Source organism: Poecilia formosa, unplaced genomic scaffold, assembly GCF_000485575.1.
Source record: "Poecilia formosa unplaced genomic scaffold, Poecilia_formosa-5.1.2 Scaffold399, whole genome shotgun sequence".
In the NCBI taxonomy this organism is placed as follows: Eukaryota; Metazoa; Chordata; class Actinopteri; order Cyprinodontiformes; family Poeciliidae; genus Poecilia; species Poecilia formosa.
Window position 1 is genome coordinate 457860 of NW_006800338.1, and position 21047 is coordinate 478906.

The 21047-nt window shown below is 39.1% G+C and overlaps 1 protein-coding gene across 3 annotated transcripts in view; it reads right to left on the reverse strand.

Annotated features, from left to right (window-relative positions):
* Positions 1-415: 415 nt before the first annotated feature.
* Positions 416-21047, reverse strand: part of rab27b (RAB27B, member RAS oncogene family) — a 30724-nt gene continuing 10092 nt past the window's right edge. The window contains exons 1-6 of one of the 3 annotated variants that reach the window (XM_007576161.2): positions 16279-16407; positions 8613-8784; positions 7727-7815; positions 6404-6507; positions 4947-5070; positions 416-3961 (exon numbers count right to left, since the gene is read on the reverse strand). In XM_007576161.2, the coding sequence (XP_007576223.1) occupies positions 3775-3961; positions 4947-5070; positions 6404-6507; positions 7727-7815; positions 8613-8765 (657 nt within the window). In that variant the 5' untranslated portion in view covers positions 8766-8784; positions 16279-16407 and the 3' untranslated portion in view covers positions 416-3774. Of the gene's footprint in view, positions 3962-4946; positions 5071-6403; positions 6508-7726; positions 7816-8612; positions 8785-16278; positions 16408-21047 lie in introns of those variants that run through there. The other 2 variants (XM_016663014.1, XM_016663013.1) reach the window with 2 other exon arrangements.

Below are 21047 nucleotides of genomic sequence, written 5' to 3' on the forward strand. Positions count from 1 at the left end.
CTGTAAGATGACAGTGTGATGAGAACCTGAGATGTTCTGATGAGGACAGAGATCAGGATGTCGACCCGACTGCAGTCATCAGTCTGATGCTGGAACAGAAGTCATCAGGGAACAGCCTTCAGTTGATCCAGCTGTGTTACCATCAGTTGACCAGAATCTGGACCAGAACCAGGCCTGTGTGTTCTCTGCAGTAAGAGACTGGTGTGTTCAGTGTTTCTGTGCTTTGGACCTTCATCCATTTTACTTCAGAACATGAGAGGTAAAATCTCCCCTTTGTGGGTCTCAGAGGATTCTGACAGACTTCAGTCCAACTTTACCTCCTTCATAAAACGAAGCACAAAAACTGTTTTCACTATTTAGTTTAAAACTAATCTCTGTAAAAAAACAAAATAAAAAACCAAACAAACAGTTGTGAGGATAAAACCAACCGATTTATTTCAGCTCTGGCACCAGAAACACAAAGCATCTCATGTCGTTCTCATTGTGTCAAACATGCTCAGCATACAGGCATCGATACGCAACAACCGAGTTCAAACTGCAGGCAGCAGAGGAAGAGACGCGTTTCCAAAAATAAAACCAACTTCAGGACTTTCTGGTCTGTTATTCAGACATTCACAGCCGACAAAACCTCACAGACAGGAAGGTTCAACAGGCACAACATGAACGCAACATAATGTTCTGGTTTCAAGACGACATGTTGAAAACAAACAAAATCAAATATAGAGCAATAAGCTAAATGTAGCTTTAAAAATATAAACAAAGACCAGCGGTGCAGAAAACTAACCGTATCAAAGATTATCATGATTACGAGGCAGTGGTTCCACAACTGGTCATGCAACATATATGTAATCATTTATGGAGGTTTAAAAGGAATTAAAGCTCCACGTCTTTTCCGCCTTTCTGAAACATTAAAAGATGCTAAGAGTTGGTTTAGTCTGGAGCTCATTTGGTGTTTTTCTGAATTACTGACATTATTCAGTATTTTTATTATTAATATGCAGATTATTGTTCATTTCTCCAACACAGATCATTTGAGCCATTCTTGGCATGTGAGGTATTCCATAGATTACTGCTGCAGCAACAAGTTTATGTTTTTTTTAGCAAACTTCCAGTCACAGCTAAATAAAACTAACTGTTCCCAAAAACAATAAAACAAACTAATAATTTTTAGTAAGTGAAGTAATGAAGCCAACAATGAAGCACAGTGGCGGTAAAATAATGATTTGAGTTTATAAGAAGGAAATGTCAGTTTATTTAAACAAAAAAAAAAGTTTCATGGTTGTTGGGTGAAAATCAACATGGAGCAAATGAATCATCCACAGGGAACATTTATAACACATAAATGGCAGAAATAGTGAAGTTATGAAAACTTTTCTGATGCAAATGAGGCAAATTAGGCACCAAAACTGATTTCTTCCACCGAGACAGAAAAATGGGAAAACTTTGAGTCACTCCTGTTAGCATCGTGCTAGCAGATATGAAGGCTACTGGCTTAGCAACAATGCTACATTAGTAAATAAATACTTTGTTAGTGTTGTTAATTAAATGTATCCGGGTCACTTGTCCCTCTGGAAATTCATTCAACCATTAGCTAAAAACGCATCGACATTTTATAGCTGTCAGCAAAGCCATTTAACTAAACTATGAACTTATTTTTGGAAGTATTTTTATGAATTTAGGAAATAACTGTCACAAAAATCTGTCCTAACCAAACAGCCCGGTGTCTACAGGACAGTTTGTACTGGAGAAAGTCGGGCATGAAAAAACACAAAAATGGCAGAGAGAAAAACGAATGGCAGCCTAACTGAGCATTTATTACTTTGTGATGGACATCCACAGTTAAAACATTCAAATTTTTACACCATATGAAGAGTCAAACAATGTAGGTTTAAATAATTTACTCCAAGCTCTGATGTTTGCGTAAAAAAAAGCTGGCTCTGCTAAGCTAGCATGACTATGAATAAGATAAGTTGGTGAGGCAGATAAAAAAAATAAAATATACATCAAATTGCTTTAAAAATATGCAAAACCTTGAACTGATGTTACATTAAAATATCCTTGAAGCTAACTGTGTAGCACTGAAGCTACATTAGGTATAATGATGCTAACAGCTTCATTCGCTTTAAACTTCAGGTTCCTTTATGCTGGAAATGAACTGCAGCTTTAAAGTGTACAGATGACAAAACAATGCCAATACTAGTCATTTTTATGTCATGCTAAAATATGCTAGGTGGCTATGCTAAGTCAGCCTATCTTTAGCATGCTAGTGCCTTCTGGTCAGAAGTAAACCAAATGAAAATAAAGCAAAGCCTGAAGTTTATTTTTCAGTTAAAATGACAATGAGCTACTGGTGATACATTAGCATCCTGCTAGCAGTTATGAAAGCTAACTGGCTAGCATCAATGCTACATTAGCTAATGAGTCTTTTGTATCCGCTGTTTAAAAAAGTAAATAAATGTTAACTGAGGTTTAATTTTGGACGACCATTTATTGTGGATGTCCATAATAATAACACAACAAAATATTTATTACAACATATCAAAACAAAAAGATGGTTTAGTTGCAGTGGATCTTAAAAGTGTGGACAAGCTGTGAAAAATTAGTTTTTTGTTTTGATGAACTGCTGAAAAATATCATTCCTAACTGTAGAAACATGATTACTGTGAACACAGTTTTGAGAGCCACTGTAATTTCTTTTCTGTTTTCACCAGCAAACATTGTAGGCTAAGCTAGGTTAGCTTGATTTTTTATCATGTTAGTGAAGTTAGCGAGAATGAAAAAATATTCACAGAGCAAGAAGTAAAGCAAGAAATATGACAAACTGTCTTAAAATCTGAAGCTTCAGTTGTTACATTAGCATCATGCTAGCAGCTACATAAGCTAACTGCTAAGCTAATCTGGACCACTTTCTACTTGCAATTCAACATTTAGTGATGGTTAGCTGACCTTGTATCATTTTTTACTACAATTTCAGGTCAAGCTGTGTTTCTATTTTCATTTATTTTTAAATTAAACTGAATATTATGTTTTTTCTGGGCACTTTGTTTTGGCTGAAGCTGAAATACTCCCATAAATTAGCTAAAAAAGCTTTGATTAATAAAAAAATAAATCAAACTGGTCACAAAAAGACATCACAAACAGTTTTATGTTGAGAAACGCTGCTGGAGCCTCTCCATGTTTGTGTCAGACTCCCAGTAAAGCCCGTTAATATAAAACACATTTGGCACATGTTCAGTAAACGTCTAAAACAAAGCTTCTGTAATGTGTGGTTGGTACCGGTCCGGCAGAGCGGAGAGAAACAAAGGAGCATAATTAAAACACATTGGTCCCACTAATCCTCAGTGTGGTCCAGGATAAGAAGCTTCATTCTCACAGCCTGGCATTAAACTCGTTTCAGCCCAGATTTGACCCAAAGTTCGACCTTTTCCTGCGGTGAAGCCATGAACTGAGGTTGGATTTCTGGTTCTGATAAACGGTGAAGCAGGAGCCTGCAGAGTTTAATTCCCAGGCTGCAGGTTTTCAGCGAGGCACATTATGCGTCTGACAGCGATGACGGCGCCCCCTTCTGGTTCAATTTGCTCCTCAAGGCTGACAGGCGGAGCCTGCGATGCCTCGGGTGTCCACTAGAGGGAGCTGCAGTGTGTTTGTTGTCAGAGCTGCAAACAGGAATGACTGAAAGATGAAAGGAACATGCTGAGGACAGAGAGGGAGGGAAGTAAGAGGCGGAGGGACGTGAGGAGGACGGAGGACAGGGACGGAGCAGCGTCTCCGGGTCTAACATGCGCATCTTTTCGGGTCGGCCGTTCCCTCGCCCAGCTTGGCGGCGCCGTTCCCGTTGGCGGGGTCGGCCGGCGGTTTGTCCACGCACTGCTCCATCCTCTTCATCACCAGGTCCAGCAGCGTGATCACCGCCTTGTCCACCTCCGCCCCGGTGGCTGCGCTCGTCTCAAAGTACGGGATCCTGAAAGGACCAAAAACACCAGTGAGAGGAAATTCTTCATAATCAATCTATCAATGTTGGGGTTCACAAACTTTTCTGATCCATGGCCCCACAAACAGCTAATAATATTAAAGGAACTTTACAGATTTAGTACTTTAACTTGTATTTTATTGTAATAATTTCAAAATATATTTCTTTCATAAAAAACAAATTAAAGTGCATGATTTAAACATTTATTGAATTAATTTTTTTTCTTTTTTGTTTTCCATCCAACTTTCTGAGCCCCTCTGCCGCCCCCTGGTGGCCAACACGTTGAAAACACTGATTTAATCAATAACACAGTAAAAATTAGATTAATTTATATTCTGATTATTAAAGAAAAACAAACTTCACCAGACACAAACCTGCAGTTTCTGTTGAAGTTTAATCAGTTTTCTATTGAAAGACATAAATTTAAAACATTTTATTTTACCTGATTTTGTTATTTTCTGTTATATGAATTATTGTCATTTTGGTCCTTAAAATACCAAAATTTCCACTTAACTTTACATCTTGGTACATTTGTTTATGTAATTTTTAAATATTAAATGACTGATAATCTGATCAGTTACTTTTTACCAAATACTTTTAACTCGAGTAATTTGAGTACTTTGCTCACCTCTGGTTAAAATTACAACAATATTATCATTAACTGCAATAAATCCTGGAACCATTTATCAGCCAGCAGAGTTGATGGTTATTTATTGAATAACTTGAAAAAAACTGATAAAAAACTGATGACTTTAAGAAAACTTGAGATAATGTCAGTGAATGTAAGGCAGAAAGCAGTAAGAACAGCCAGAGGTTTTTATTTCTAATTATTTGTGGTAAAAACTCAGTGAAATGTTTTTATTTATGGTAAAAACGCAGTGAAATGTTTTTATTTGTGGTAAAAACGCAGTGAAATGTTTTTATTTATGGTAAAAACTCAGTGAAATGCTTTTATTTGTGGTAAATCTCCACTTGCCCGTATTTGTCGGCCAGCTCCTTGGCCTGTTTCTCCTGAACTTCCCGCTGGTCGGCCAGGTCCGCCTTGTTCCCGACCAGAACGATGTCCGGGTTCTCGCAGTAGGCGTTGGCCTGCAGCTGGCCTGCGGTTCGGTTGCCACGGCAACCAGGCGGCGCAGCAGAGGACAGAGAAACGTGACGTTTATTCAGATGTAGCAGCAGCAAAGTGTCGAGCGACTGGCGACAAATCAGATTCATCAATCGAATTTTTTAAGTTTTGAAAAAAAAAAAATGAGGATTTTTTTCACCAATTTGCTTTTTGGGTTTTGATTCTGCAGAGCCAACGGCGGCCATCTTGGTTTACAGATGTTTTTTTACAGCTCCTGTTTGTTTAGATTTTGAATTATTCTCAAAATACAAAACCAGGCAAAGATGTTCCTATTTTTATTCACAGAAATAAGTCGAAATAAATCCAGAATAAAGTTATAATGTTACCTGAACAATGTAATGATTTTATATCTGTGAAAAATAACAAAAAGTTAAAATTAGGAATGTTGAGCGTTTTCTGACGTTATACTTTATCACTTCCTGATAAATCAAAAGGTTTTTTTTTATCATTAAACGACTTTTTGTAATTTTTTCCTTTAGTAAAATTATTTTTCTGCTAATATTACAGCTGTTTTCACAGAATTAAACAAAAGTCCTTACAGTCAACTAACTGAACTTTTTCAAAAATATTTTCTGTAAAAAAAAAAATTTATAAATTTAATTTGGTTTGAAAAAATTGGAGATTTTATTTTTAAGCCACGTCGCCCAGAACTACAAGCAATGGAGGAATTTAGATTCATACAAAGATAAAAGTTTGATAAATTTAAAGAAGTAAAATAACAACAAAATCACAACATGAAATATCACAAACTGACCCAAAGAAATGTGAGACTGAATTATATAAAGCAGGGGTCACCAACTTCTAGATTCACCTCTGCTCCAAAATGTCTGAATTCCCTCACCAGCATTCATTCCTCTCTGCAATAGGCTGGAAACGAGAAGTTTATTTGATCCAGGTGTGTTTGAGCAGATCTAAAAGTTACAGGATGGAGGACCTGGAGGACTGGAGTTGGTGACCCCTGATATAAAGGATGTAGAAAATGTTCATGTGTACAATAAGTGAAAATTAAACTGTAAATACCAGCAAGGATGTGAATATTTATGGAGTTTATGTGAGCAGTGATGGTTCTGGAGGAAGGATCTGTGTTTACGCTGCTTTGTGCATCGATGATGCAGCAGATTTTACTTTAGTGCTTCTGTTTCCTTCCACCTGAATAAATACATTAACTAGAACACAAACTGAGTAAAACTGTCTTAAAATAGATTTATAAAAATATTTTCAGGATATTCCTGAACTGAAATATTAAACCTCTGGTGTGTTTTCAGCTCTGCTGGGTCAGATCCTTCAAACAGATGAATATTTCGTACTCATCCAGTTGCGAACATTGAGGAAGCTCTGCTGGCTGGTCAGGTCGAACATCAGCAGGAAGCCCATGGCGTCTCTGAAGAACGCCGTGGTCAGGCTGCGGAACCTGCAGCACAAAGTCAGGACGGGCAGACATGATGCTAGATGGCTTATTAAAGCTGCAGCACAAAACTTTTATAAAAATATATATAGATTTATAACATATTAGTTAAAACTGTCACCATGTTGTGACAGTTTGTTATGAGACAGATAAAACTTTTTTCTCCCTGAGCTGCTGCTGCCGTCTGGAAAATCCACCAAAAACAACCAATCAGAACCAAGAGGCAGAGCTTAGCGCTGTCAATCACCCTAGTGTACTAGCTGCTAAATGTGCAACTGGTGGAGAAACAACTTACCATTATAAAAAAAAAAAAACATTAATCCGCTGTCATCGGTGGCTATGCTAACTAGCCTTAGCATCCACAGCATGCTACGCTAGCTGCACGTAGCAGAGAGAAAGGTGGGTTAGTGATCGACAGCGCTAAGACCCGCCTCCTGGCTCTGATTGGTTGTTTCTAGAACAGGGTGAAAACAGAGGATCAATATTTTTACAGATTGTGTTTTTAGAAACTCAATAAAAATGCAAAATATGTATTTTAAGAGTTGCTGCAGATTTAGAGGTGGAATAAATTCCTTTTACTGAAATGTTGCGGTTCTTCAGACGTTCTTCTGTACTAAATCTTTTTCTGGTTAAACTGTTTGAGTTCGGTTCTCTGAATCTTTATTTTTGCGTATTAAACGTGTTGAATCTTCCAGGCCAACGTTTGTCTGGTTCGGACCAGAACCGGCTGATCCTGTTGACTCACTGCTGCATTAGTCATCCCTCAGTCCAACAGAACCGCAGCTGTGGAGGAGAGCAGGGAGCAGCGCGACAACCGGGAGGGTCAAAGGTCATTTAAACCAACACAACATATTATATCTAATGTTGTATAAAAGGCTGATTCTCTTCAGAGCTTCAGAAAGGCTATTTTTAAAACCAATCAGTGTAACAATCATCAGACAAATTGATTGTCAGGATAATCAATTAATCAGAAAGTTCCAGACATACAGAGAGCTGAAGATAAAATCAGATTCTGATCCGATTTCAGTCAGTTCATTTAATTTGGATCATATTAATGAGAAATCTGCCCCCTAGTGGTGGAAAACCAGATTTATTTACAGCTTTTGGTGATCCATCCATCCATCCATCCATCCATCCCTCTCTTCCTCTCCTCCATCCCTCCCTCCACCCCTCCATCCCTCCCTCCATCTTCTCTCCCTCCCCCCCTCCCTCCATCCCTCCTCACCTCTCCTGTCCCGCCGTGTCCCAGAGCTGCAGGTGAACCTTGAAGGTTTTTCCCGTCGTCGTTCCATTCGGGTTTGAAGTCGTGTAAACCTGAAGAGGAAAACTTTCAGTCAGGATTAAATCGAATCATCTGAGGAGAAAAATAAGAACGAAAAAACAATAAAAAACAAACATAACCAGTTTACTTTCTGGAAAGTTGATTATTTTTTCTCTTCCTCATCTTAAAGAGTAAAATCTTGATCTTGTTCTAAACCAGTGGAGTCCAAACTCGGTCCTGGAGGCCCAAGGTGGGTCCTGGAGGCCCAAGGTGGGTCCTGGAGGCCCAAGGTGGGTCCTGGAGGCCCAAGGTGGGTCCTGGAGGCCCGACGTCCTGCATGTTTTATTCCCTCCCTGGTTTTACAGACCTGGATCAAATGATGGGTCATTACAGACCGAACCAGAACACTGACCTGCTGAGGATGTTGTTTCTCCCAGCAGGGAGAGAATAAAACCTGCAGGACGCCTCAGGGACCCACCTTGGGCCTCCAGGACCCAGTTTGGGACTCCAGGACCCACTTTGGGCCTCCAGGACCCACCTTGGGCCTCCAGGACCCACTTTGGGACTCCAGGACCCACCTTGGGCCTCCAGGACCCACCTTGGGCCTCTGCTCTAATCTGTCCATCATGAAGGTTTAACTGCAATCATGGCTGTAACTTATTGATGAGAATCAAAGCGAATCGATCGATTGATTGTAAATACTTGGTGAACTTTTGCTTCTGGAGGTAATTTATCCAGGTCGGTTTCCATGTGGGGATGGAAACATGGCGGCTGTGACTCAGCCGGCCTCGGTCGCCATGGTAACCCGTCCTCGGCGGAGAGCAAAGCGGAGGAAGAGCCGGAGCCTCACCACTCTCTTTTCCCTGAAGTCGATGCCCACCGTGGTGATGAACTTGGGGTTGAACTTGTTGTCGGTGTAGCGGTAGAGGAAGGTGGTCTTCCCCACGCCGGAGTCGCCCAGAGCCAGCAGCTTGATCAGGTAGTCGTAATCCCCATCCGTCATAGTGGAGACCGGAAAGAGCCTGAGAGGGAAGAGAGAGAGAGGGAGAGAGGGAGAGAGGGAGAGAGAGAGAGAGAGAGAGAGAGAGAGAGAGAGGGCAGACGATACAGAGGGATTTTATTTAGGATGGAGGAATCACAGGAGAAAACGACGAGGAAAGTTTAACTGAAGACGGAGAAACTGGATCAACTCTGAATGAACTGAGCTGAAAAACTTCCTGTCATGGGAAAAATCACAAGAGTGAAAACAAAAAGGAAACTTTAACTCTGTGGGAGGAGAAATTATATACGAGTTTCTGCAAAATGTGAAATTTTCTCTGCAGAGTAAAAGAAATCTCATCACACTGAAAGTGAAATCACATCAGATACATGGAAAATGAAGGATGTTGTTTGTGGAAGGAGAAATTAAACATCAGAGTGAAAACAAAACGCTCAGCTTCTCATCTATTCACTGGAGTGACGACATTAATCCTCCGTTTCTGGTTCTAGTAGAAAATCAAACAGTTTTTGTCTCTGAGAATTCAACACTTTGTCACATGAGAGTCAGAATCGATGGCCTGCCTCTCATCCATCCATCCATCCATCCATCCATCCATCCATCCATCCATCCATCCATCCATCCATCCATCCATCCAGGATGAAGTGAATGAATGAAAACCGTCCTGCAGCACCACAACCCATCAGCAGCTGCTGTCCTGCTGGGCCGACCGGACCAGAACAGGAGCTGGTGGGAAAACACCGACCGAGTCCAGGAGGAAAGGAGAAACGAGATCCTTCACTCAAAAAGACAATCTGAACCTTTTTCAGTAACTTTTGCTTCTTATTGAGATGAGAATCAAGTTTTCCATCAGGTTTTATTTGCAGAGATGAACGAATCCTTCATGCAGGGAGTTCTGGTTCAGATCATGGGACTCTGGTCCACCAGCTGACTGCAGCGTGTTAAATATGGGGCTTTATTACGGGGCAGCGACGTTCTGCCTGCAGTTCAGACGGTGACGCCATCCAGCCGCCACTCTGAGACAAATTTAGCCTCCTGACATTTAACCTGCAGCGTTTCAATCAGGACCTGCAGAAAATCTAAAAGAAAAATCTGATTTATTCTTTTAAATTAATGCATTTCAACAGCAGGACCAGCTTCTAAAATTATTCATATCTTCACTCAAATAATATGCAACAGGTTTCATAATGACATTATTCCCTAAACAAAAACAGAGCAGGAAAAGTAAGTACACCCTCCTGCTTCCAGAGGGAAATAAAAACATGTTGGTGTTGAACGTTTCTGCTGAATGTCTGTTGTTGGCACTAGTTCAATAAAGTTTCTTTAAAAAATAAAAGAACATTAAGGACAGGAAACAGGACTGCTGTGTAAGCAGACTTCAAAATAAGAGCATGAATATAAACAGATGACTACTTAAAAAAATCTAAACAGTCAAAAACCAAAACTTCAAAAGTATTAGCAGAACTGAAGTTTATGATTAGCCACTTAGCATTAGCTTCTGCTAAATACTGTGTTGTTATAGCCTTTTAGCTTTAGCAGAACTGAAGTTTATGATTAGCCACTTAGCGTTAGCTTCTGCTGAATACTGTGTTGTTATAGCACTTTAGCTTTAGCAGAACTAAAGTTTATGATTAGCCAATTAGCATTAGCTTCTGCTAAATACTGTGTTATAGCCTTTTAGCTTTAGCAGAACTAAAGTTTATGATTAGCTCTTCAGACATTAGAACAGCTAAGTCTCTCGTTAGCGATGCCGACCTCTGGTTTCCACTAGCGTTTCTTCAGGATCTTTGTCTCTTTTTGCCACAGAGACGTGAACCAGACAGCGTGAGGAGCGTTTTGGATTAAAGATGGCAGCCTGACTTTCCTCTCTAACTGTAGTTTAACATCCGTTCTCCAACAGTGGATATTTTCTGAAAGGTCAGCCGGACCTTTAGGTCTGACTGATGGGTCCTCCGGTCCAACCTAACCTGATCACAGGACTAATTTGTTTTCCATCTCCTGCTGTCGCTAACAATCTGTCCTTCGAAGCCGCAGATCGATAACTGATGAGCGCTGGCCTTTAACTATTCAGTTACTCAGGACGCCCAGACGGTTTGCAGCAGGTTGTCCTGAAGCGTCTCCAGAGGAAACAGCAGAAACATCAGAGTCTGGAACATTCAGGGTGAATAATTCACTGCTGCGCGGCGCCTCGACGCTCTGAGGCCGACATCCTCACCAACTGAACCTCACAAGACACAAAAACCTGAAAATGATCCAGCAGGAGGGAATAAAGATGATCTGAGATATTCCACAGATTAGTCCAGTCCAACTCAACAGTCATTATTTACCAACCAAACAGGAAGTCAGCTTGGAGGAAAACAAACCAAAGGAGAGGAAGTTTTATTTGTAGAGCGAGTTTCAGCAGCGAAGCGGTTCAACGGGCTCTGCATGACAAACACAGAAAAATACAGAGTTATAAGAAAAACACAATGAACAAACTTTACAGTTTGATGAGCGACTTCACCAGAACCAGACAACCAATCAGTTTGTTTCATTCATTATGGCTGCAGAGCAGCGTCCAGATTCACACGTTTCCCTGAACACAACAGGCCGAAACATGGAAACCAAACCGGCTCATCACATTCAGGCCGGTCCGACATGAACGACACCGTTCAGAACCAGAACCGTCATCACGTCCAGACACATGAAACCCGATCAAACACAGAACACGCATTAGCCTCGCTACAGACGGAGGGCGGGTCGCTGCTCAGACTGAAAACGTTGCTTTATGGGGACAAAACCATCTGAGCCGGTTCAGAAAACCAAACAGGAAATGACGACCCAGTTTCTGCAACAAAAATACTTCACAACATTACAAACCACAAAAATATCCAGAAATAAGCAGTAAAAATATCAACATGATGCATCAAAACAGAGATAAAAAAGAAAAACAATTAAAATTAGCATGAATAAAAATCATTAATTGTAAATAAATTCAAGAAAACGTAGAAAAATAAAGAAGATATTTTTCAATCTAAAAATAAAAAATACTCCTAAAACTAATTTTTCAAATTCTAAAAACAAAACATGGAAGGGATCTTTTATTAGAAATATAGTTGTGAAAGTAAAATTAGCTCTTTGTAATTTATCTGGGATTTTAGGGAAAGCTAAGTGCGCTAAAGGTTTACAAAGTTAGCAAAAGCGCTAAATGAAAAGTTAGCTTTGCTATTAGCGCATTAGCAGAAGTGTGCCAGCCAGTGGAAACATGCTAGTATTTCCCTCCTGGACGTTTTATCTACATAAACAGATCTGGACAGACGGGCGGCGGATCTATGGCTCCATTTTCTATAAAACTGGTTTATTTCTGGATTTTTGCTCATTTTAAGAATTTACTCTGCTGTTAAAATCCCAACAATGGTGAGAAACAGTCTGTTTCTTTCTCTCTGTCTGGTTCGTTGCTTATTGAGTTAGAGGTCATGTGACCGGTCAGCTGACTGGATGTGCGGCGGCCATTTTGCCTCAGGTCAGCAGAAACAGAACATCCTGTTTGTTTCTTCGCCTCCAGGATCCTTAAAGTGGTTTGACCTGAATATTTCACTTTCTGACTCACAACCAGAGGGAAAACTTTCATTAAATCACATTTTAAAACCGTTTAGGTGAATTAGATCTGATTCCAAAATAGATTTAATTCAGGCATTAACGAGCTGTGATATGTCAGGGTTAATATTATTAGAAGCTGCGAGTGAAAACGTTTCTCCTTCTGTTGGTTTTTATTAACCAACAGAAGGCATATATATACATTTATGCATTTCATAGTGAAATAAATGAATTCAGGAGTAGCATTTTGTTACAACAGGAAACTTATAACAAGACTTAAAAATCTTAAAACGAGATGCAAAATGAGAAAAGTTCTCATTATAAAGAGATAAGTTTTATTTCATTAAGATAAGAAAGGTTGTCATTGGTTTCTTGTTTTAACAACAAATTTGTTTATTTCTTGCTTCTCGTTTGTCTCTTGATTCAAGAACTGATCATCATAACCAAACCTAAAACCATTAAATAATCCAGCAACAACAAAATTTAAGATGTGATTAACGTACTTAAGGCTAACTTACACTCTAACTTAATTTAAGACATTTTAAGGCCTTGATTTAAGGAATTTAAGACTTTTTAAGGATGCATGGACACCTATCTGTTTAGATATTTTCCAGCATTTATTTCATGCAAACCTGTGATTAGCATATTTAAAGCTAACTTGCATTTTAAAATGAATTTAAGACATTTTAAGACCTTAATTTGACATGCAGCTTTTTCACTTAATCTTTTTTCATTAAGATAAAAATGGCTCTAAAGTCTGGATCATTTTTATCATGTTGAAAGGGTGTACTTAGTTTTTCCCATAACTAAACAACCATTAGGGCTTCCTGTGACAGAAGAAAAAACCCAGATGTTTCGACCTCATCTAAACTCTGGTAGGAATATTAATGAGCCTCGACTGAAGCATCAGAGAAACCTTTAAATTACATTTTTCAGACATTTTACACTTTAATTTCCTCCTGAGAATCCTGAAAGTAAAGAAAACAAACAGATTCACTTTGTTTGGTTACGCATACATGCAGAGCTCAGAGGTCAGGATTTGAGTAGGACAGAACCAGAACTCCACCAAACAACCGAGAAAAGTCCAAACGATGGAGTGGAAACATGTTTCAGGTTTAAAGGTTTATAAAACATCACTGGGCTGGAAAAGACTTTCTGCTTCAGACTGAAGTTAAAATCAAACTGAAGACGAGAAACCAGGAAAAAGACGCTGACTGCTCAGAAACGCTCAACAGAACCACACCTGAAAACTCACAACCAACTTTAAAGGAGATTCTCACTTCCTCAGAATATCTGTTCAGTTCAAAAACTTCATCAACCAACCAAACCAATCAATCAATACAAATTGATTTTTTACACTTTAAAGGTTAAGTAACTGAACCCGTCCAGAAATAAATCAACTACAATACAGACTTAAAAGTAATTAAAAATAAATATGGAAAATATTTCTGGTCTAATTATTATCAATAACATCCAGCAAAGAAATAAATAATATTATCAATTTAAAAAATTACATAAATCATCAACTTAATAAACTACAAAGAATTAATTATTAATTTATTGTTTTTATTAATTAATAATATATTACATTAATAGTATTATTTTTAATACAAATTTTATCAATGACAATGTCTATATATATATATATATATAATCACTTTAGTTTTTAATGAATAATAATACCACATTAATAATAACTAATATATTAAAATAAGCAATAATTACCTTTTTACTGTTTTGTTTTTAGGAATCAGAGTAGTTAATATTATTTACATGAATAAAAATGAAACTGATAGAAAGACAAATGATTTCACTCTTACTCCTCAGTTACAAACCAAAATTAAAATATTCATAAAAATGATGATTAAAATAAATCAAATAAAGTGAAACAACTGGATTTACTCAGAACCATCATTTAATCAGAAAACCTGATTAAAGACATGAAATCAAACTAATTAAAGTTAAATTAAAAACTATCTAAACTCTTCAGGCCTCCAGATGCTTCAGCTGATGAACATCATCAGGTTTGTCTCACCTGAGCCCAGAAGGTTCTTCAGATGAAACCGGTTCTGTTCAGCAAACTGAACTACAATCAGAACTTTTTAAAGTTTCTGCTAACAGAACCAACTTCTGCACTTCAACCCGAATGTAAACAATCAGACTCAAATATTGTCCCATAATTCTGCTGCGTTATAAACATAAGAGAGGAAATGTTCAGGTATCAGACGGGTTTTCACACGATTCGTCCTCCAGAACCAACAGAGACCCGGCGGGTCGGAGGAAGAAACGCCGACGGGTTCATTCATTCACAACAAAACTTAAGATTCAAACGTCCCGACTCGTTTTCCCAGAAAGAACCAGAAATAAAAACCCAATAAAGGAATTATTGTTTAAATAAATTCAAAGCATGAGAATTTATCTGTTTTCATCAACGCAGTGAATCCTAACATGGAGCAAAATATCAAGCAAAGTGGTGGAGTGTGAAAGTAACATTTTATTTATATGGCACATTTTCAGCAACATTTCAAAATGCTTTACAGGAAGCAAAAGGAAATGCAAACAAAATACCAAAGGAAAAGAATCTACAGTATGTAAACCAGGTTCTCCTGTTCAGTGATAAGAACCGACTTTCCAGCCACACTGTTCAGTTTGTCCGAAAGCTGCTTGGCCCTAAACTGGTTAACAGAACCACAGAAAAGAAATCTGTGATGGCCTAGTCAAAGTCCAGACATTAATCTTTTTGAACTGAAGTAGTGTGGAAAAAAAAGAGTGGGCCAAAACTCCTCCACAACCATGTGAGGAGAAAACGACGAAGTTGGACAGAAAACGTTCATTTTTTTTTTTTTTTTGGTTTTTCCTGCAAATTTTCAACTTTTGTAGCTCATAAATTTCACAGTTTTTTTCTGGAAAACATCTGTTTTTTGGCAGAAATTTACTCCATATTTCTAATCACCACTAAAATTAATTAGTACCATCATGCAGCCCTGATGGAGAGAANATCTGTTTTTTGGCAGAAATTTACTCCATATTTCTAATCACCACTAAAATGAATTAGTACCATCATGCAGCCCTAATGGAGAGAACCAAAACATCCAAACAGATCAACAAGTTTTTCCTAATTTCTCAGATTAATCTTGAAATGTTTGTGTTTTTGCTAAAATGGCCTTAAAACCATTGCAACAGATTTTATAATACAGAAAATGCCAACTAGAAAGGAGAATTGCGTCTGCAGTTTGGCGCCCCCTGTAGGGCGGCGCCCTGTGCTGCTGTGTGACGTCAGCTCATTTCTTCTGCGCATTCGAGTCCTAAATTGTTCACACAGCCGTATTACTGCTCACATTTAATGAAAGAAGAATTGGAGCCTAGTAAAAAATAAAATATAACTAACTAACTAACTAACTAACTAAATAAATAAATAGATAAATAAATAAACAGATAAATAATCGTTATTGAGCATTTTCACCCTCCTGTGTTTCTTCTCTAAAGACAGAAGCCTTGTTCCAAACTCTGCTTCTAAACTTATGACTTGCCGTATTTTTATTGCGGTCATAAATTAAACTTTGCTTCTGGCCAAAGAAAAGCGTAACGGTGTAAACAACTTTCTCCCTTTCAGGTGAAATTTTTCCTGTCTTGATTCGGAACCATCTTCACCTAAACCTGCTTTCATTTCTTTACAGCTGAGAATATAAATAAGAAAGAAAATTCATCTTTTGGTCCCCATATCCATCCATAAAAACAAAAAACTAATTAAAAACGTTTTTTTCTAGAATAAAAAGAGAAGAAAGCGAAAGTTTCAGGCTGTTGAAAATAAAAACTGCGTTTAGAACAACGTGAGAAAATCAGGCTGATGGTGAAGAGATTTATTCCTCCAACCAGATCAGATCAAACTTTTTCTTTTTATTCCTAATGAGCCACAAACTCCAGACCGACCCGGAGCTCCTACCTGTCCGCGGTTCCTCGGCCGGTTTCACCGTCAGATCCGGAGGGAGACGACCGGGCGGTCAGCCAGCGTTTACCCGAAGACCGGACGCTCTGCTGGGACGCGGGGCGGCGGAGCGGCGGGGAGCTGGAGGAGGCAGCGGGCGGAGAGCCACGCCTTCCGGAGCAGCTGACTGGGGGCGCCACGCATCGCTGATCGGGTTAACTTCCGGTCCGCCTCTAGGACCGCTGGGAACTAACTATTCACACCCCGGAACTATTTTCAGCTTTTAGTCACTTTCAGCTGGAAGCCGCAGCGTGTTGGAGCAACAGGAGAGGAGAAAGTTAAAGGGAAGGAAAACATTCATCCATCCATCCGTTTGTTCATCCCTTGATCCATTCAAGTGGATTTAGGGCTGCACTTTGACTAGGCCTTTCCCACCCATGAATCAGCTTTGATCTAACCCATTGTTCCCTTGTCCTTATCCTCTCCACACAGCATGATGCTGCCACCACCGTGCATCACAGTCATGACTCTGCGTGTAAAACTAGAAGCTCGGCGTTCGTCTCTGAGCAAAACGCTTCCTGTGACTCCAAGGAGCCAAACTTCCTGGAAGAGTTTCCTCTGTTTCTGAGAGTAATGAGAGGGTGAGGCTGCGATGAAGAAAGATACGACTCTGCTCACACACACACACACACACACACACACACACACACACACACACTGTTATCGGTGTGTTTCTTGGGTCATGTTTGGGTCATGCTGGTCCAAGAAACCAGAGTAGAACAGGAAGTGAATGAAAACCAGGTGGATGAGCCAAACCAGGTAAGTTCTGGGAAGGAGGAAGTGACATCACTTTCTACAGGGTCTTAAAAATGCAGAGGCTGCACAACCCGACTGCAGAAAAACAAACCATGTTTTAATAAAGGTTCTGGTTTGGTTTCTGATCCATCAGCTGATTCCTAAAGGCTCATTTCGTCTTTCCTTTAAACAGAAAAAAGAAAGAATGAAATGATGTCTGATTTATTCGCTCTCATAATAACAGTGAGACAACCCGGTAAATATCCTGAAACATTTTCCTCTCTTTGTCTTCCTTAAAAATCTCAGTTTTGCTGTGGCGACTTCCTTCGCTTGGCTGGACGTGAAGAATCCACTTCCTGTTCGCCACTGGAGGAATGAGCAGAACGAGGAAGAAGAAGAAACATCTTTTACTCTGTGCAAAATCCCTCCATTTATGGAGTAATAATAGTGACAAAACTTCCTTTTAGCTTCACTCTTCATGGTTGGAGAATTACAACAATTGAATAAATAAAATGTCTGGCAGAAATAAGGAAACTGAAAAAAAATATTTTGTTTAATCAAAGGAAGTTTTGGGGCAATTATTTTTATTTTCTTAGTTTAAAAGGTTTTTAGTTCATTTCCAGCAATAAAAATAGGAAATTTCTTTTAACACCTGTGATGTGTTTAGCCAAATATGATGGTGTTTATGGGTAGAAGGTCACTGGATGTTTGTGGCAAAACTTTCTACGAGATAAAATTAAAAAATAAAAAAAGCTAATAAACATGGAAAAAGTTTTGGGCCATTTAAATAAATATCTGACATTTTTTACCAAGTTGGATTTTTTTTTTCAGAAATTTGGTATCTTTCTCAAAATTCTTATTTTAAAATTCAGAATTCTGTCTTTCTCACAATTTTAAAATTTTTTTCACAGAATTCTCAAATTTTCTCGGAATTCTGACTTTGATCCATGGAATTTTAATATTTTTCCTCTGAATTCTGACATTTTCTTTATTTTTGTTTTTCACAAAATTAATTTTCACAGAATTCTGACACTTCATAATTTTACTTTATCTCAGAATTCTTACTTTGATATTATAGGTCAATATTTATTTATTTTCTGGTGGCTCTTGTCATCTTCATCAAATTAAGGAAATATTATTTGTGTTGTTCTTAAAGTTTTCCACAAACGGTAGAAAACTAATTTCCACCATTCTTGTCAGGGGCCACAAACGGCCCCTGAACCACACATTGGACACCCCTACAATGTTATGTTACATTTTTATCAGGTTTTATACATTTCATCCTGACTCGAGTGTCTAAACAGGATTATTGACGTTTCCTGGCTCTTACAGGAACCCATCAGATCAATCAGATCGATATCGATCACCAGCTGATGAAGACGACTTCCCTCAGATCAATAATCACTTTTTATTTCTCTCTTTTCACTCCGAGACATTTCCAATCCCGCTCTCTGATTGGATGATCGTCAAAAGGCCAGGCGGGTCAAACCAATCACCAGCGACCGAGACGTGAAACATGACAGCAATTCCCACGATTCCCAGTGAAGCGGAGAGAAGCTCTGAGATGAACTGGTTTCATACTGGAAGTGTCTCTGCGGCTCACAGCCGTTACCACTGGGCTGCAGTCACTGCTGGGAGTGTTTACATCATCACCATCATCATCATCATCGAAGGCCGACATCCCAAAATACAACAACCTGAGGCCGGAGCAAATCCAGCTGCCGGATCGGATTCAAATCAAACTTCAGACGTTCAGCAAACCGACGTATTAAACCCAAAAGGAACAAAAACTGGGAAATATTACAGACAAGGTTCTGGTTCTGGTTCTGGTGGTCAAATGCATTCAATAGTTAATAAGAGTGAGTTTAAGAACGTCAATAAAAGCAGATTTGCTGCTTTTATTGACATCAGTTCTGTTTAGGCTGATTTAAACCAACTCCAGTCCGTTTGTCTAGAAAATCCGGTTTGTACCAAAAATCCGAACTCCGATCCGAAAACAAACCTCAGTCTGGGTTCGGTTCAAATCAACTCTGGTGCGGCTTGAATGCAAATGTGATGAAACGGAACAGAGACCGCTCCAAAAGCAGGAAGTGGACTGCATTCTGGGTAAATACAACCCAAACAAACGTGCTAACCTCGCGTTAGCATCACGTTAGCATCGCGCTAGTGGGAGAAATCCTCCAACCGCTAAAATCTGACGCCTCCATCTTGTTTCCATCTGGTGAAGAAGGAAGTTGCTCTCAGTGTCTTCAGAGGTTTTTGTGTGGTTTCCTTCAGTGGTTCTTGGTGCAGCGCCCCCACAGGCCAGGAGGGGAACAGGTTGGTTTGACTCAGAGCAGCTGGAGGTGGAGCAGATGATGGAGTTCTGGTTCTGAACCAAATCTACCAAACTATGAGGTGGGAAACAGCAACTGGTGCTGCTCATCAACCTCTGAAGGGTTAAAGGTCATCTCCAAACCAAATGAAGTCCATCATTCTCCAAAGAGGAAAACATTTCAGATAACTGCCAAGCTTCCCAGAATTAAACAAATTTACACAAAAATGTCAAAATTCATGCAGAATCATAAAGATAGCACCCTAACTAACCAATTCAGACAGTTTGTCAGCAAAGACAGTGAATTTAATGATGAGAAATAATCAGGCCTTGAATCCGGATTCCAGTTAGTTAGTCAGAAATCCTTGTTTTTTTTATTACCAGAGGAAAAGTCACATTTCAGAGACCTGAAATCCAGCTGTCGCCATCCCAGGATCTCGTTTCAGACGCTGCAGCTGAAGCAAATCTGATTGTTTCTTACACTAAAGCATTTTGCAAACTCAGGCTTGAACCAAATTCGGTTTATCTCTAAAACTGTTTCCATTGGAAGCGTCTGCACTGGTGTGGAGGATTAAGATCAGATCGCTGTGGATCATGCAAAGCAGAAACAGAATAAAAAGGAAGAGTTTCTGCTGTTACATCACTCTGCAGCTCAGAGAAAAGTTTGTGAATAAACCTGGAGTTGGGAGGATTTTTACTTCTAACAAAAACAATTAAATCTGTAAATAAACACAATATAACCAAACAGATGGAATATTTGGAGAGGATTTAAATCTTCCTCGTCTGAAAACAACCAAAACCAGGATGTGTGGAAGCGAAGGTCAGTTTTTATGAGCCGAGCTCAACAATCAGTTGGTCATGCAGCTTCAATTACGGCAGGAATGTTGCCTCCTATTTACAGCTGCCAACCGTCACAGTTTTATTTCTCTGTGGCTTTTTGTTCGTCTAATTCAGTTAGTTTTAATAAAGGTAGAAATGTTGTACTGTGGTTACGTTTGCATCGACTGAAGACACTATTTAAAAAAAAATCTATTAAATTGTTTAACAACCAACCGACTCTGGTGGTTCTTTTTGCTGTCACTATTTTGAAACTAAATGTCCACATTTATAAGAGAAAGTCTGAGACTAGCAGCCTCTCACTCCGAGTCGTTACATGAGCAGTTCAGGAATGAACCAGTCAGTGTTCACATTGTTCGCAGCTTCAGCAACACGTTGCTTGTTAGCCAAGGCGAAGCCACGAGTTAGCAGGACAGCAAACAAAGACGTAAACAAGAAGGAATTTAATTATTTTAGTCTGAAAATTAAACCAACTCAATTTTGTTATTTTGAACTGTAGAGGACAGTTACTACCACAAGGGGGAAGCACTGAATCAACTGAAGAAACAGAAGAAGCTGCATCACAAAAAGCATCAGAGGATGAGAGTTTCATTTTGTGTTCTGGAGTAGCTAGCGTTATGCTAACACCTCCTCCATATTGTTGCATATCTGCCTCTTGAAATTTAAAATGTTTGTAAAACATTTGAAATTTCACAACTGCTGCTAGAATAATTCACTGATGACACATTAATTATGTTAATCTCATGTGACATTATGCCAACACTTTGTCTACGCTGTGAAGATCCAACAGCCTTGGTATGCCGCCTGTATGAAACAAAAAGTAAAACTGCTGTCATGACCT